The sequence below is a fragment of the Stegostoma tigrinum genome, chromosome 41 (assembly GCF_030684315.1).
Source record: "Stegostoma tigrinum isolate sSteTig4 chromosome 41, sSteTig4.hap1, whole genome shotgun sequence".
Lineage (NCBI taxonomy): Eukaryota > Metazoa > Chordata > Chondrichthyes > Orectolobiformes > Stegostomatidae > Stegostoma > Stegostoma tigrinum.
Window position 1 is genome coordinate 6226726 of NC_081394.1, and position 13484 is coordinate 6240209.

At 43.1% G+C, this 13484-nt stretch overlaps 1 protein-coding gene across 1 annotated transcript; it reads right to left on the reverse strand.

The window, feature by feature from the left end:
• Nucleotides 1–3116: 3116 nt before the first annotated feature.
• Nucleotides 3117–5626, reverse strand: LOC132206682 (probable G-protein coupled receptor 139). The gene is made up of 3 exons (XM_059641292.1): nt 5545–5626; nt 4030–4226; nt 3117–3734 (listed from the first exon to the last, which is right to left on the reverse strand). The coding sequence occupies exons 1-3, from the start codon at nt 5624–5626 to the stop codon at nt 3117–3119; spliced, it is 897 nt and encodes a 298-aa protein (XP_059497275.1).
• Between the last annotated feature and the right edge of the window lie 7858 nt (nt 5627–13484).

A 13484-nucleotide genomic window follows, 5' to 3' on the forward strand; every position in this document is an offset into this window, starting at 1 on the left:
ATCCACCCTTCCACTCCTTCATCCAAATCATTGAGAAAGATCACAAATAGAAGAGGACCCAGAGCAGACCCTGTGGTACACCACTCGTAACTGAGCACCATGTTGACTATTTTCCATCCACTACCACCATTTGTTTTCTACGGGTCAGCCAATTCTGAATCCAATCTGCCCCTAGCCCACGCATCCTTACTTTCTGGGAAACCTTATCAAATGCTTTACTTAAATCTGTGTATACCACATCCACTGCTCTACCTTCATCCAGGCGTTTGGTCACCTCTTCAAAGAATTCAAGAAAGTTTGTGGGGCATGATCTACCCCTTACAACTTTGTACAGTGGGAACAGGTATTTTCCACATGAACAAAGAGATGTTCTCAATTCTCCAGATTTAAGTATACTAATTTGCAACATTACAAATGCTCCTGAGTCTCAACATGTAACAAGCAGAATTGGTACAGGTGAAGCACTGGATGGAACAAATTTAGATTTTCATGGGACACCTGTTAAGGAATAACACATTGGCTACTTGCCAAGATAAGAGGCTATGGTGTTGCAAACAGTACATCAATATGGATATAGGATCAGAAAATTAATGGAAGATGAAGTGGTGGGATAAGGAAGGGCATTTTCAGTATGACAACTTGTAATTACTAGTGTACCGAAAGAATTAGTGCTGAGGCCTCAATAATTTACAACATATATGGTTGATTTGAGTGAGGGATGTTTATGAGCAGAAACCTTTCTGACTGAATGAAGGAGATTTCTCACTTCTGCAGATTTGCTTGTAAAAAATAAATTGCCTGTGTCCCTAAGGGACCTCTGGTTGATTTCAGTCATTTTTGTTCTCACCGACTTGCATCGCGTCTGTTCAGTTTACTTAGAATGTGATGAGAAAACTTTCCTATTGATGAGATCCTCTTTACACCTCTGAAACTCTTGGTCTTTTTGGACTGTCTGAGTGTAAATGGGAAAGAGACTTTAATCAAGATCTGAAAATTAGTAAATACACTGCCACCAGAAAGTAATTAATAACGTCTTCACAGATATGTATGGGAAACCTTCTCCTTGTTTATCTTCTGTGCAGCATTTTCAAGTAATTGAAATATAATCGTGTGTATCATCCATGCAACATATTGACAATCCAATGTATTTGATTTTTTTTTGTAATTATGAAATCTTAAGAGATAAGGAGAGGCAGAATTGCTTTTAACTGTGGTTTAAAGGTAAATTTGTCCTGGTGAGATGTTCCAGTGGAATAGAGAGCCGTAATTGGTGGATCATAGTTTGCCACATTTTATTTTGCTCTCGTACTAACACATACCAGTTTGTTGGTTCACTCTGCTGAGGACTATAACTGGGAGTGTAATGCATTCGAAAATGTCTAAAACAAACAATAGTGATTCCAACTGGAGGATGAAACATGGAGAGATGTGACATGGTCTGCCACCTCCCTCTCAAACAATTGAAACAACAAATCACAATGAGACACCCATTCTACTGTCTTCAAACTGATGCAAGTCTGGCAAACTCCTTTGATTTAAATCTTGTATCATTCAGAGAGCTTCATCCTACTTGGAGTGACTTTTGGATCTGAACAATGGATCCCAAGGTGTGTATAAAGCAACAGTGTGTGGAATATTCTCATAATAAAAAAAAACACCTTAACACTGGCTGCCCAGTCCATCTTTTGTCCCTGAGGCAGCCTGCTGTTCCTTATAACCAGTTGCCCCATGGAACCCCACCCCTTCCCAACAGGCCAACCCTCCCCACCCCCACCAGTCCGACTTAGTCCACACTCACTTCTGAAAGCTGTGCCGCAGATTAAAATGTTGGTGGGACACTGTTTCTTCTTGATGCTGGTATAAGGTTAACCATGATGTTGCTTAACTCTCTGGTAAACCATGAAACCAGCTGCACCAATGTTGGACTATCTCAACACGAAAAGAGTAAACCACGCAGTCAGGCTGTCCACTGGCAGGCATCTTGCAATGGAAACATAAATACTTTGCAGTGAAAACTAAATTACAGCCAAATATTCTGGCTCCACTGCAATGCTACAATATATCTCTTGAAGAACTATTTATAATCAGATTACATTCCCTACAGTGTGGAAACAGGCCCTTTGGCCCACACCGCCCCTTGAAGCATCCCACCCAGACCCATCCCCCTATAACTCACACACCCCTGATCACTACAGACAATTTAACATGGCCGATCCACCTAGCCTGCACATCTTTGGACTGTGAGGGGAAACTGGATCACCCGGAGGAAACCCACGCAGACACGGGGAGAATGTGCAAACTCTGCACAGACAGTTACCCGAAGCGGGAATTGAACCCGGATTCCCTGGTGCTGTGAGGCTGCAGTGTTTACCACTGAGCTACCGCGCCGCCCTTAATGACAGCTCATAACGGGACATGTTGATTCGCGAATTACTGAAAACAATGTCAGGTCTGTAAAGTGAACAACACAGAGATAACTAACCAGGAAAACATCTTCTAGAAGGATAGACTTAGAAAACAACAGCTTTTGTGAAACTAGTTTTGAAATTCCGATTGCTTTGCTATTAATGGGATGAAGAGGTACTGAACAGAAAGAGTTGCAAGCACAAGACCAGGACTGTGGGGTGATGTTCACATTCACTGAACAAAGAGATGTTTGGAAAATTGTTGAAGGTGTTGCAGTTTCTGCTTCCTACTTGTAGAAAAGAAGGAAACATGTGACCATCAACATGGGAGATAGATTGAAACATCCAATCTGGAATTGATCAGAAACCTCTTTACCCAGAGAGTTGGGGGCGTTGTGTATCTGACCCCCACAGGCAGGGATTGAAGCGGGGAGCATCGTAATGTTGTGGGGCATCAGGAGAAACACAGGACGGAGTAAGGAAGAGAAGGATAGCCTGTTTGTACAGGGTGAGGAGAAATGAGGCTTTGATGGGCTAGAATGGCAAAACCGATGTGGAAAGTCTAGTTTCGATATTTTGTTCTCAATTTCTTCACCAATGGTTATAAATTTTAGTAAGGTTCACATGCTTGTTAGACCTGAAAACCAGTAAGAAAAACACTTTGAAGCCTCATGATTTCACTTAAACAACCTAACCCTAACCCTAACCCTATCACTTAAACATCTTCAGGAAGAATTTTATGGGACATCTGGCACCTTTGTTCAGTTCCTCTCGGATCTTACTTTGAGTCACAGCATAGATAAATGTGTTTGTGCAGGAACTGAGAAGTTTTAACATGTCCCCTGCATTCAAAGCCACATTTACTGGGTCGCCCCAATTTGTCACAATATTTGAGTTGATTTTGAAATACATCATCACAACCAGTTCAGTCAGCCACAAAAGGAGGAAGTTTGCCGACAGACAGAAAAGTAGATTCATTGATTTCCTCCGACTCTCCATCTCCGGATCTTCCTGTTTCTCAGCCTCGCCTTGACCACGGAGCTTCCTCCGGGCTTTACTCGACATTAAAACATGCCTGATGGTGAGAACATTTAGCACCAAAATCAGGCAGAAAGCCAGCAGTGGGGTTGAAATGCTGTGGAACCAGAAGAACACCAGCCACCCAGGAACAGAGTAACTCTCTGCACTTTGCATACAACCAACAGGCATGTTTAATTCATAGGATTCAAAGGAGAAGTAATATGGGATGTTAGTCACTAAACTCAATGTATACACGGTCCCTATCACCAGCCTTGCAGTTTTGACATTGGAATATTTGAGTTTGAACTGCTGGCAACAAATAGAAACACAAGGATCAAAAGTGAAAGCAACTGTTAACCAAACAGAATGTGAGGCTGGATGAACACAGCAGGCCAAGCAGCATCTCAAAAGCACAAAAGCTGACGTTTCGGGCCTAGACCCTTCATCAGAGAGGGCCCTCTAGGCCCGAAACGTCAGCTTTTGTGCTCCTGAGATGCTGCTTGGCCTGCTGTGTTCATACAGCCTCACATTTTGCTGTCTTGGATTCTCCAGCATCTGCAGTTCCCATTATCTCTGTTAACCAAACAGAACAGTCTAGACTTACATATATCATCACTTCCCGAAGAGTACACGGAATAGTGTGGTGCATGTAGGTGTACAGTGCATCAAAGATGAATGACATTATCATGCTGGAGAAGATGGCCAATAGATCTGCTGCTGCCATTGCGATGAGATAGCTGGTGATACATTTAGTGAGCCCGCATCTACCTCGGGCAAGAATGATAATCGTCAATGAATTACCTTTGAAGACACCATACAAGAAATTGTATGAATTACTCTCCTCAATAACAACAATTAGAGGATGCAAATATGGAAAAAAAATTCATTTAGCTTCAATAAAAGCCAGCAGTGATGCAACAACTTGAAATCATGCTCTCATTCCCAAAAGCTGCTTCCCACAGTTCTGTGTAATGAATTATTCTGTAAAGAGCGGGATCCTTTGTAGACTAAAGATCACTGAAAACAGCAAAGAGCATCAATCACTTCTAGCATGACCTGAAATCGTTTGTAGAGCTGAACTACAGTGTCAGCACCATCAACAATAATAGGAGCAGGGAAATACTTGGGGACAGAACTAACACTTCCCTTTGCCATATGTGTGCAAAGCATTACACTGAATTAAAACAGAAGTGCATTTTTCAAGGGGGTTTATACACTTAAAGACCATTTGGGAAAATTTGGGAAATTGCTTTGTTGGCCAACGTGTTCAGTTTTATGAAGTATTATTACAAATTTGATTATGCTCCACTCCATGATGAGCTTTACTCAGGACTGCAGTGTCTGACCAGTGTCAATTCCTAATGTGATTAAATTCTCATGCAATGAGACAAGGGAAGTGTTGGAGGAATGGCATCCCTGTAAATACGCAATGGAATGTCTGAGTAGCAACCAATTCATTAATTATTTACCATTTATCCCTAAGAGTGTTAGAAACTGATGATGCTATTCTCTCCGATGAAACATCACAACCTTCCACATCCAGTTAATGCTCACACAACCTTTAGCTCGCAAATTACACTCTAATTCTGACCATTCAGGAACCGTAAGACTGTAGAGTCTAAATTCTCCAGTCTGCCCCATATATTAAATATCACATTTCTCATTTTTACCATTACAATTCGTGCATTATGAAGATGCATTTTCATTTCCTTGCAGAAAGTAACCTGCCATTCATAGTCCAGGCCACTTCCCATTGGGTAGATGTACTTATCTGCTTGGGAGACCGCCGTAAAAAGCAAAGAACTGCAAAAATTGCTGGAAAAACTCAGCAAGTCTGGAAGTATTTGTGGACAGAAATCAGAGTTAACGTTTCGAGTCCAGTAACCATTCCTCAGAACCACAGTATTGTTCCCAAAACATTAGTTACTTCATGAATTGTGGAAAGCAGAAATATTAATGGCAATAGAAAAAGAAAATTGCCCCAGAAAGTTGTCACAGGAACTGCAGACGTGTAACAAATGGCATGCAGAGAGCATTTTGTATCAACTTTAAAAAAATACACAGCTCTATTGAGCTTGAATACAGTTTGAGGCTCAATTTCAAATATATGAGAACTCACCAAGAATTCCAACAGGGGTAATGATACACTTAAATATATATCGTGTGGTAAACAGGGCTCTTATCCTCTCGTATGTCGACATTCCTGTTTTCTGTGAAAGCAGATGGCTGACCCCTGTTGGAAATAAACGTGGCAATTCACAGTTGATTGATGCCTGTTCGAAATCATCATGTTATGTACCTCATGAAATTCTGCTTGTTTTGATGAAGATTCCCATGACAATTTTAAGTTGCGTCATTTTAGTAAATTGCCGGCAGAACAGTTTCAATCTCTGCTCAGCCCTGAACTCCTCTCCTGAGGCTAACTCGGTCCAAGAAGTAGGCTGAGGCTTGTCATTTACCAGAGAGGCCTGGCTTGCTCATTCGCTGATGGTTTTAAACAAACTGAAAGGATACATTACAGAGCACAGTGCAAACGAATCACTTGGGTTGCACAGCCCGTCTCACATTTCCAGTTTTACAGATGTTATCCAAGTATTTCAAATTGGCCATTAAAGATGATGAAGCAACTCAGTACATCAACCAGAAGACAAGAAGGCCATAACAGATGGTTGGAACTACATATGCTGGAGAATCTGAGATAACAAGGTGTAGAGCTGGATGACCACAGCAGGACAAGCAACATCAGAGGAGCAGGAAGGCTGATGTTTTGGGCCTAGACCCTTCTTCAGAAAATGGGTCTCGACCTGAAACATCAGCCTTCCTGCCTTTGATGCTGCTCAGCCTGCTGTGGTCATCCAGCTCTACACCTTGTTACCTAAGAAGACCATAAGATTTGGAACAAGTGCAGCCCATTCATCATTTCGAGCCTGCTCTGTCCTTCATTAGGACCATAGTATATTCAAGGTTCCTCATGTCCAATTTCCTGTCCTTTCCCATAACCTTGATTCTCCTTCTGATCAAGAATCTATCTGCTTCAGTCTTAGATATTCATAAGGACTCTGCCTCCACAGGTCTCTCTGGCAAGGAGTTCCAAAGACTGACAACCCTCTGAGAGAAGGAATCCCTACTCATCTCAGTCTTAAATTGGCCTTTATTCTGAGCCTATGTCATCTGTTCCTAGGCCCTTTTGTGGGGGAAAGTAGCCTCTCAGCATTTACCCCATCAAGCTCCTTAAGAATCCAATATAGTTCAATGAGGCCATCTCTCATTCTTATATACTTCAGTGAATAGAGACAATACATGTTTAACCTTTGTCAAGGTGATGGGAGAGATGATTGTTACCTGTTGATCCCCATTTCCAATAAGTTAACACCGTGATTAATGCAGAGACTAATATTACGAAGGAGAAAGTGATTGAACCCCTCTGATAGTTAATCCGAAACACTGGCCCCGATATAGAGGTTCTTTTCTAGTAATTAAACCAAAAACACCTAGAGAAGCTCCCCCTGCCCCTTGTAATCTGTCAAAAGCATAGTTAAATAAAGAAAATCCCTCATATTCACTTTATAAGCAACGAGTAACAATTTATTTACTTAACACTAACAGTGAACAAATTAACAAAACTACTAACAAACCAAGAGTGAAAACAAAGATGCTGGAAAAGCTCAGCAGGCCTGGTAGCATCTGTGGAGGTGAAAACAGAGTTAACACTTCAGATCTGGTGACCCTTCCTCAGAACTGCCTTTTTTTTGTTGTTGAGGGCGAAGACAAGCTCGGCCAAGCAGAGGAGGGTGGTGTGCATGGGGGGATGGTTCAGACATTTGCCCCAGGAAGAAGCGGAGAGCCGTAAGACCCTCCTGGTGGGGAATGGATGTGTAAAGGGATTGCACGTCCATGATAAAGAGGAGGTGGCTGGAGCCAGTAAAGTGGAAGCTTTGAAACTGGCCTAAGGCATCAGATGAATCATGGATGTATGTGGGTAGGGATTGGGCCGGGGGGAGAAGACTGAGTCAAGGTAGGAAGAGATGAGTAGTGTGGGGCATGAGCAGCCTCTGTGGTGCAGCCCTGACTCAATGTGTTACGATGCTGTTGGAGAGAGAGGTTGAAAGTGTGCATGTGACACTGCACGGCACAAAGGATGGGTCTGCCTGGACAGTCTGGTTTGTGGATTTTCAGCAGGAGGTAGAAACGAGTGGTGCGGGGTTGGGGTATTAGCTTGGAAGTGGATGGGAGATCACTGGATGAAATGAGATCCATAACCATAATGGATACAATGGTGTGATGTGCCATGGAGGGGTCATGGTCCAGGGGAAGGTAGGAGGAGGTATCTGAGAGCTGACGCTCAGCCTCTGTGAGGTAGAGGTCAGTACGCCAGACTACCACAGCACCACCCTTATCGGCAGGCTTGGTGACAAAGTCAGGGTTAGATCTGAGTGCACGCAGTGCAGTCAGTTTGGAGGGAGATAGGTTGGATTTGGTGAGGGGGGCAGAGGAATTGAGGCGACTGATGTCATGTCGACAGTTCTCAATGAAAACATCGAGTGCAGGTAAATGGTCGGAGGGAGGGGTCCAGGTGGAGGGACAGTGTTGGAGTTGGGCAAAGGGGTCTGTAGGACAGGGAGAGGACTCTTCTCCAAAGAAACGAGCACAGAGGCGAAGACGGTGGAAGAAGAGTTTGGCGTCATGTTGCGCCCGAAATTTGTTAAGGTGGGGAACGCAGAGGGATAAAGCTGAGAGAGGCCTTTGCTGAGTACAGAGTGCTCAGCATTGGAGAGTGGAAGGTTAGTAGCAATGGTGAATACCCTTCAGGAGGTGGGGGGTTTTTGGGGGAGAGGATAGAGTCAGAGGGAAGGGAAGGAGAGGTAGGTTCCAGAGAGCCATGGGTATTTGAGTTGTTGCATTTTATTGCCTGAAACAAAAGGAAAAAGTTTCTTGTTAGCACAATGAATGAGCCAGAGGATGAGGTGGAACTGTGGAGTGATGCAGCCCTGAGCCAGTGTGTTACGATGCTGTTGGAGAGAGAGGGTGAGAGTGTGCATGTGACACCGCACGGCACTGAGGGTAGATCTCAGGATGCGGCGAGAGCAGCTGTCTGTGAAAAGTGGAGATATCTATGATCCTGGGAGGATTTAAAACATGAGGGATGAAACTTCAGTTGGAATCCACGTGGGGTGAGCCTGAGCCTAAGGCAGTCACTGAGGAATGTGATATGGCTGTGGAAATGAGTTATAGCAAATACCTGTTCAAACACCAGGAGTGAGAATGAAATTAAAGTCAGTGGGCAAGAAGGGAGTTTGGAATGGAAATCCCGTCAGAGCGAGGAGCAGAACTTCTTCAAGGTGGGCATGCCTAGAAGAGATGTGGCAGTGAGTTAAATACTAAATAAGAACCAAAAGAACTGCGGATGCTGTAAATCAGGAACAAAAACAAAATTACTGGAAAAACTCAGCAGGTCTCGCAGCATCTGTGGAGGAGAGAACAGAATTAACATTTCGGGTCCGGTGACCGTTCCTCAGTTCAAAGGAAGGGTCACCAGACTGGAAATTTTAATCTGTTTTCTCCTCCACAGATGCTGCCAGACCTGCTGAGCTTTTCCAGTAATTTAGTTTTTGTTCCTGATTTACAGCATCCGCAGTTCTTTTGGTTCTTACTAAGAAACCGAATTGTTCCCCTCTAACTACTATTTCCTAATGAAACAAGATTCTAATCGTTGCAATAAACGCAAGTCACATGTATATAACACAAGTTGTAATAAAACAATAAATTAAAACATAGTCTCTCAAAGTTCACTCAAAATATGTCTTCTGGAATGCTTTGTCATTTCCACTGTCTCTGAATTCATAAATGCCTTTCTTCCACTGAACGTGTTGTGAGGAATGTTTTCTTCTGTGAAGACCCTTAGCTGGAAGTGCTGTGTTTATAGATAAAAAGATGTTTTCTTCGAGAGTTTAGCGATTTCTTGTGGAAACTTGGGGCATATTTCTCAGAAGTCTGTTTGCTCTCACCATTTCAGTTGGCAGTTGGCTCTCACCCTGATTTTCAAAACAAAACCCTTCTAATGTACGCCCCTCAGTGACACATCAATTTCTTATCACATGATTGGCTTCAGGTTGTCAAAACAATCAGTTTTAAATTCAGTTTTAAATTTCTGAAGAAGGGCAAAACATCAAGCTTTCCTGTTCTTCTGATGCTGCTTGGGAGGCTGTGTTCACCCAGCTTCACACCGTGTTAAATCAGATTCTCAGCATCGGCAGTTTCTACTATCTCTGTGATAATGGGAACTGCAGATGCTGGAGAATCCAAGATAATAAAATGTGAGGCTGGCTGAACACAGCAGGCCAAGCAGCATCTCAGGAGCACAAAAGCTGACGTTCTGGGCCTAGACCTCTCTGACGAAGCTGGGCCTGCTGTGTTCATCCAGCCTCACATTTCGTTATCTACTATCTCTGTGACAGTTTTAAATTCAATTGGCTTTCAATCGTTGAGTTCTTGGTTTAAATCAATTGGTTGAGTCCAGCTTGTTGCCAAAGTAAGACTGCTGTTTTGTCTGGGAACATATTGACTAACTCCCAGACTACAGTATATTGTTGCCACTGAAAATCGTTTATTTTAAAGACATTGAAGAATAGCATTAATGATGACAGCTACCCTCAAAGTCAAAATTACAGAGTTGGGGGAATTTCCAAGAACGAGGAAAAAGTGCACAGAGTTGGAATTCACAGCAGACATGACAGAACACGTTAAAATATTTGAGCTTATATTCTGTCTGAGATCTTTGCTGCCTCTCGAGTGACTCAGTCGGATGTCTTGATTTGGTCTGGTCTGGATTTTGACAGGCTGCTCAAAGAACCACTGGAGATGATCTTCTCCCTGCCTGACTGTGAGGTAAAACCTCTGGAACGTTACTGCAAATCAGTGCTTGATGGACTTCTTTATGAATACAGTTTGTTGAAGATGGTAAGATACACTGTAAACTGCGTGCTCCACCTGCCAAAGCTAGCAAGTGTTACAACTATGTAAGGAAACCGCAGCTGCATTCTAATGGGTCTTTACATTTTCAATGACCAGCTCTTGAGAAATGGATGCAGTTTAAAGATACTCTGTACATCTCTGATTTATGAAATCCCATTGCAATGCGCTACAATGGCAACTTTCACAGGTTCAATAACTCAATCATTTCACTTCCAAACGTGATCCATGTCCCATAACATGGAGCTGCTGGGAGCCAAAATAAAGTGAGTGAGATGAGGGAGTTTCATGTCTGTCAGCAACGAAAAAGGAACCACCAGATTTTTCACCAATTGTCTTCAATTTTTTGACTTTTAGAAGTAAATTGATTTTTCCTATCTGATGACAAGTCATATGCAAAAATAGCCGTGGCTCAGTGGCTAGCACTGCAGTCTCACAGCGCCAGGGACCCGGGTTCAATTCCAGCCTCTGGCAACTGTCTGTGCAGAGGTTGCGTGTTCTCCCAGTGTCTGCATGGGTTTCCTCTGGGACCTCTGGTTTCCTCCCACAGTCCAAAAATGTGCAGTCTAGGTGGATCGGCCATGCTAAATTGCCCACAGTGTTCAGGGGTGTGTGGGTTATAGGGGGATGGGTCTGGGTTGGATGCTCCAAGGGGCGGTGTGGATTTGTTGGGCCGAAGGGCCTGTTTCCACACTGTAGGGAATCTAATCTAATATCCATATCATTAAACAAATGTTCATCAATAACTTCTTTGTAATTGTGTAACCATAGCAACCAGAGTTTAATTAAAGGATTACTGCTGCACACAAAGTCACAAATCTGATTCCCTCTATTAAAAGACAAATTTTGTGAAGCCATGGCTTTTGATTTTTGTTTCCATTTAAAAAGTGATCATCCACTCTGCATCCCAGGCCATTTCCCCTCCAGTCGTCAGAGATATGGACCAGTGCAACACATAACCCTCTCTCAACACTCAGTGTTACAACCCTGTTAAACCAGAAATGTTAATGAGATCAACATGGAAACCGTTCCAAGAAATTAAATCAATACAGCTGCAAATAAACAGTGACAAATAGTTTGGAGATTTAGCTGATTTATTATCATGACATTATTCATCCAAAAAACCAGTTCAGACAATACTATTCATGTACAAATATTTACCAAGAATTCTAATGGGTGTAATGATACAGTTGAATGTATACTGAGTGTAACGCAGGGCTATTACTCTCTCATGGACTGACATTGCAGTTTAATGTAAAGGCTGATCCCTCTTTATGATGAGTCTGTTTCAGAGATGGAATGACATGCATCTGGAATAGTAGGACCCTTCTAGCTCAGAGTCACTGGGACAGTGCCATTGTGCCACAGGAGCACCCCCCCAGTTAATTGTAGCTCCAGTTCTTTGAGCAAATTGCATGATGCACCTGCTGATACAACTGATCACACAATCACCCACCCCCTCCTGAGATTCATTCAGTTTAGTGCATATAGTGTAGATTGCCAATCCCACCTCAGCCTGTCCTGCTGGGTCTGTCACAGGTTTGAAGATGTTGAAAGGATACTTTCCGTTGCCCAGGGTAATTGGCTCATTTAGATTGCACAGGTCATTTCTACATTCTCTTTTAAACCAACCTGTCCAAAATGTTATGGAGTATTTGGGATTAGATTCACTGATAAAATATCATGGCTACAAGAGTGGGTCAGAACCTCAGAAATCTATAGCAACAAATCCAATTCCTGACTTGCAAAAGCATGTCCACCAAGTACAAGCACAAGTCAAGAGCATGATGGAATATTTTCCACGTTCTTACACACTTGCTAGCTATAAGACAGGCTACGCTGGAGGGATAAGTCATGAACATACCTCATTAACATGATCAATTTCAGCAGAAATTGACAACGAAACAAGAAATTCTGCATCTGCCTGCTCCAGCTCATGTATATAATTAGTGAGTGAGAGACACCAGCCACAGAACCCAGAGGAGAAGTGGTTTGACTCACTGCACAAGGAGCATTGATGGCCAAAGCAAGATGAACTTCCTCTCCAGCGTTCTCATCCTTTGCGCTCTAGTCACTGGAGGTGAGAGTTTTGTTCAATGGGTAGAGCATCATCATAACAATTCAGTTAGTGATTTCAACAGGGGTGGGTTCAATTCCCACACTGGCTGGGGGTTACAATGAAGGACTCTCCTCCGCAACCTCTCCCCTCGCCTGAGCCGTGGTGACCCTCAGATGATTTCACCAGCAGTCAGCTTTCTCTCTCACTAATGGTCTGTTTGGACGATAACAACTTTGCATTTACTCATTGTTATTCATATGTGGATTGTGTTAAAGCAATGTCCTTTATACCAGACAGAGGTGTGAGAGTATTCTTTAACATATTCTTCAGAGATGATGAGTTACGCAACTCTGGTAACTCGTGAGAAGGTGATGGTGGGTATTTGTGTGAACCTGCTGCAGTCTGTGTGGGGTTGGCGTACCACAGTGCTGCTCGGGAGGAAATTCCAGGATTTTGATCCAGTGACAGTGAAGGATCGATAGTGTATTTCCGACTCAGGGTGATCGGTGATTTAGAGGGCAACAGTCTGGTGTTCCCTTGTATCATCTACGCTGGTCCCTCAAGGTGGGAGAGGTTTGGAAGGTGCTAAATAAAGAGCGCAGTGAGTTGCTGCAGTGTATCTTGTCGATGGTAAACACTACAGTCTCTTTGTATTCATTGTAGAAGCAATGAATGGAGAATGTTTGTGGATGTGGTGACGATCAAGTGGGCTGCTTTGTGCTGGATGGTGTTGAGCTTCTTGAATGTTGTTGAAGCTGCACACATCCAGGCAGGGAGGGAATATTCCATCACACTCCTTAATCCTGCTTTGTCGATGATGGACAGGGTTTTGGGAATCAGGAGGTGAGTTACTCGCTGCAGATTTCCCAGCCTCTGAACTGCTCTTGCAGCTACAGTGCTGAAACGTTTGGTCAAGATCAGTTTCTGCTCAATGGCAAACAGCACCACGATTCTGAGAATTTTAGAAATGTCAACTTTAGCTGAGAAGGTAGCATTCTCATTTCTGAGCTGGGATTTTGTCGTTTCAGTGT